The sequence below is a fragment of the Myzus persicae genome, unplaced genomic scaffold, assembly GCF_001856785.1.
Source record: "Myzus persicae strain clone G006 unplaced genomic scaffold, MPER_G0061.0, whole genome shotgun sequence".
NCBI lineage: Eukaryota > Metazoa > Arthropoda > Insecta > Hemiptera > Aphididae > Myzus > Myzus persicae.
This window is the reverse complement of record NW_019101483.1, coordinates 3,451-8,031: the sequence shown is the minus strand read 5'-3', so window position 1 is coordinate 8,031 and position 4,581 is coordinate 3,451. Positions and strand designations below refer to the sequence as shown.

Sequence of the window (4,581 nt, the reverse complement as noted above, 5' to 3'; positions counted from 1 at the left end):
AATAATTTATTGATTTAAATATAATAATCTGTTACCCATAAAAAATTATTATCAGTCTTATAACTATAATGAATATTATTCATAATTTTCTAAAAAAATAATATATATATATAATAATATATACTCGTGTTTTAATGATATAAATAACATTTATTCATATAAAGTACATAATCATACAAAATATATAAATAAATAAAATAATATTATATATTATACTTGTATATAATACATAAATGATTATAAAACATAATTATTTTAATTTTACATTAATATCATATTAACAATACATAATAAAGTTGAAGAAATATGGAATAGAAATGCTATTTAATATTATAAATTATAATACATGTTAATATTCTAATTATTTTTATAATTATTGTGTTAATAGTTTTTTAATATATAAATATATACTTAAATATAAACAGAAGGAATATAATTTTAAATATAAATAAATAAAGTATACCTAGCCTAGGCAATAGAATAAACAAATATAAATAAATTGTAACAACACAAATAACTAATAAATAATGACCAACGCCATTACTTTTTTAATTCATGTATTATTCGGGTAATAATTGGGTGTGATGTATCATATTTTGTAGTTATATTATAAAAAAATTTTTGAATAAACATCCACAAAGCAGAAGATTGTAAAGGGTATTGAAGATTAAATAAATGAATAATTTTAAAACATACATCTATTGCTCTAACTATACAGAAAAACTTATACTTAATAGAGTCAAAAAATAAATATATCTGTTCTGGCTTTAATGGTACACCAATAACAACAATAAATGGTTGAATAGGTAAATTTTTATCTTTTAAATTATTTATGTATACTTCTGATGCGGTTATGGTATTATGAAATGTGATAAAACTATTTTGCGAATCTTTTATTGAGTATTTTGTGATGGTTTTTTTTCCCATTTTCATCTCTAGTCACTTTTCTTGTAGTAGGGACAAATAAGGAACTAAGTAGATGAAATAGTACTGTGTTTTGACCATCTAAAAAAATATTGTATCATTATATAGTAATAAACATTAACAAGTAGTATATCAGAATATTATACATTTATTCCTTTAGGCTATATTATATTAAAATATTTTATTATTACATTGTAGTATTGTAAAATAATTTTTGAATAAATATCTATAAACAGCATAAGATTTATGTAGATAAGTTTAGCTATTAAATAAGCAGATGGGTAAGTATAAGATCTTAAACGCAAACTAATCATTGAACTAATCAAGACGTTAAACTGTATTTACCTATATTTATAATCATAATCTAAAATAAAAATGATAACTTCACATTGATATTCCATGTTGATATAATTAGGTAGGTAATTGGGTATTAGGAATTCGTGTAATTCGTGAATCGTGGGAGGTTGGTAATAGTATATAGGTAGTTCAGTTATTTATATATAATTTATAAATAAGTCATTAACAAAATAACAACATTACTAAAATATAGCTTAATGGTTAGATTATTATTTTTATTATTATTTATGGGTTTATTATTAATATAGTATCACAGTAACAACTACCAATATAATATAGAATTGGTAATTTGAAGTATTTATGGAAAATTCATTGCGGTTGACTAAAATAAATATTGACACCGCTACATCAGGGTGGGACGTGTGGGTACTATAATACCTACTATCGTCACTCGCCAGTTTCAGACTTCTTCGCCTAGTGGCTAGTTCGCCTAGTAATGCTTACTGCTTAGTCGTTGGTTAATGTTAGTGGTGTATTTTGATTTTGTGTTGTTTGTTTAAATTAATATTTTATGGTAAATTTTTTTAAAGTTATCTATGTGTTTTAAATTTTAATATCTATTTAAATGTGTCTTTACAAAATGTTTTGAACTATGGACCGGACTGGCCTTTTTTTATCAAAAATGTTTTGTGCTGTCTCTGACCAGTCTTTATAAAAAATATTCTTGGACCAGACTAGACCGCAAACGGCGTAAACAGATGCCCGTGCAATTAGGTACCTACCTACTTATCTATCTACTTATAATATAACATTTTCTTTATTTTATACCTTATAATTATAATATATACTTAAATTACTTTGTGATATGTTATTCGATTCTTGTTTAATTGATTCAATGAGTAATTTTCCATCATGATCCTTAATATTTAAATCTATTATTTTAAATAAATCTTCCGAATATTTTTCGAATTCAACTATAATATTGCTCTTTGTTGTAAACAGCTCATTAAAATCAATATCCATCTAGATGTAGTAAAAAAATGATATTATAGAACTTATATTTTAACATTAACTAAATTATTTTAACTTTCATATTTTTTAGTTGGATAAAGATAAATGAACTTGTAATTAGTATTTTTTTGTTTTCTACTTACAAGTTTGTACCCTAACGGAATTGTATAATTCTTCCATTCATTTATTATATCAGTAGTTGAATTCGATAAACTTATTCTCTGTAGTCTATACTGTACAGTAGCCTTCCATTGCTCTTGTAATTCGGGAAAAGAACTGTTACCATATTTGATTAAATCCAACATATCATTAATGTCAGTTTCTGGTGCTGGTTTTAGATAAAAATATAATTATTTAATTCATGTTTTTGATTATTTAACAGTTGGGCACATAATTTAGAATTTTTAATAAGCTGATTAAATTGTAAGTACTAACTGAAAGTAATATTTCTTGATGTGATCATTGTATTTAGTTTTGATTTTTTAACACTTTTGTCAAGTAAACCACTTGTTTTTAACGATCGCATACAATTATAATATTTTGCATATAATTTACCTCGTGGTGCATTTGTTGGACCATGACGCATAAAATATGTATCCTAAAATTACATATTAAAAATATATTAACAAGTCATAGTGACTAACCGATAAATGGATATGCATGAAAAATTTCTTAAAATCATAATTCAATTAATACCTATATAATATTATATAAATACAACATTTTAAAAATGATTTTTTCTCAATCAATGTTTTAAATGAATGCATCAAGATCATATATAAAGGCATAAAGCTATCAATAGTAACATATAGGTAACTTAAATATCAAATTTATAGGTACCTTTACTTCTGATGAAAACATACAGACGATTTGATCAGCTATGCTATCAGCTAATTTAATAGTCATCTGCATTTTAGAAGAAATTATGTAATGTATTATCATATCTACTAATTTGCATCTAATTGAGTCATTTAATTTTTTATTAATGTTAAAATAATCAAGCACCAATTTCCCATTGGGAGAATCTTTTACTATATTGAATACTTTAATTATTGATTCAACTGGTAAAGTTTTGGATTGTTGATCTTTTTCAGGTAATATTGTAATTGGATCTGTTTGTATTTGTTGTTGTTGCCATGTAATCAATTCTTTTTCAAATTTTAATTGCACGCCCAAAGTATAATTTTTCAACAATCTTTCAATGTGCATTGGTTTCATATACTTTAACACCTCAATGGTAATTGTTTGATCTATAATATATGTTACTTTTAATTCTATTAACACAAATATTTTTTTTATTTTAAGTGTAGTATATATTTGAAGGGAAAGTGGAAGAATGCTGTAAACTCAACAACATTAGGGTTGAATATGAACGATTTTGGGGTATTTGCCAATTACCTATTAGTATTTTTAATATTTTGATTTGAAAATTAAATGTATTTAAATTTTAAACACCTAAACAATTATATTTTTAATCATTTATTATAAACATACCTAAACATGTTTCAGTCAGAAAGCCTAAATTCCAATTTTCAAATATTGATTTTAGTTGATTTTTTTCTTCATTAGGTATCACCATAAATGAAGATTGAGTATCCCCATCAGAAATATCCTGTAAAATAATTATTCAAGTAAAATATTTTGCTTCAGTTTTGTAAAATAAAACATAAACAATTCAAATTATACATACCAGTTGTATTGGTGATCGGTTTTGTATATTTTCTTCATCAATAACAGGAATTACATTGTCCATAGTAGTCAAATTAAAATTTATATCAATATCTTCAAAATCGCATTCAGAATCAATACTATTTTCTGGCCATATAATTTCTTGAGTGGACATATTGAACTGTATTTTTCTATTTAGTAGGTAAGTATTTAAAAAATTTAATTTAAGTAAATTTTTTTTTATAATCATATATTTGCTGACAAATTGTTGGTATGTTAATTGTAAACAAATTATAATAAAAAGAAACTTGATATTTAAGTTAATTATACAAGTTTGAAATTAAGAATAAACATTTAAAAAAGATTTAATAATAAAAATTAATATTAAGGCTCTTATTAAGGTAATTATACAAGTTTATAGTATACACATTTGTAAAAGTTAACTATATTATAGGTACCTACTGCATAACTATTAAAAAAATTCCTTTAATCGTACAAATGTTTGTCCATTTGATATTTTAATTATATTCAAGGGTGGACCTCTGAATGTATCAATATTGCTTATCGATAGTTCATCATATATTTGTGGCTCATTAGGTATTTCATAAGCTAGATAATGTTCATTTAAATTATTTAATAAATACTTTTTAGCTAATATCATAATTTTATTATTTTTGATTA

General features: G+C 23.3%; 1 protein-coding gene and 1 long non-coding RNA gene across 2 annotated transcripts; one reads left to right on the top strand and one right to left on the bottom strand.

The window, feature by feature from the left end:
- Positions 1-481: 481 nt before the first annotated feature.
- On the bottom strand, positions 482-4,239 carry LOC111029305. Its single transcript, XM_022308269.1, has 7 exons — positions 3,923-4,239; positions 3,727-3,844; positions 3,073-3,482; positions 2,668-2,830; positions 2,376-2,560; positions 2,079-2,244; positions 482-1,005 (listed from the first exon to the last, which is right to left on the bottom strand). Exons 1-7 carry the CDS (start codon positions 4,148-4,150, stop codon positions 878-880), a joined length of 1,398 nt encoding a protein of 465 aa, XP_022163961.1. The 5' UTR covers positions 4,151-4,239; the 3' UTR covers positions 482-877.
- Positions 1,848-3,720, top strand: LOC111029306. Its single transcript, XR_002603997.1, has 3 exons — positions 1,848-1,995; positions 3,327-3,469; positions 3,543-3,720. It is a non-coding gene; the product is annotated as an uncharacterized LOC111029306 (long non-coding RNA).
- Positions 4,240-4,581: the final 342 nt, after the last annotated feature.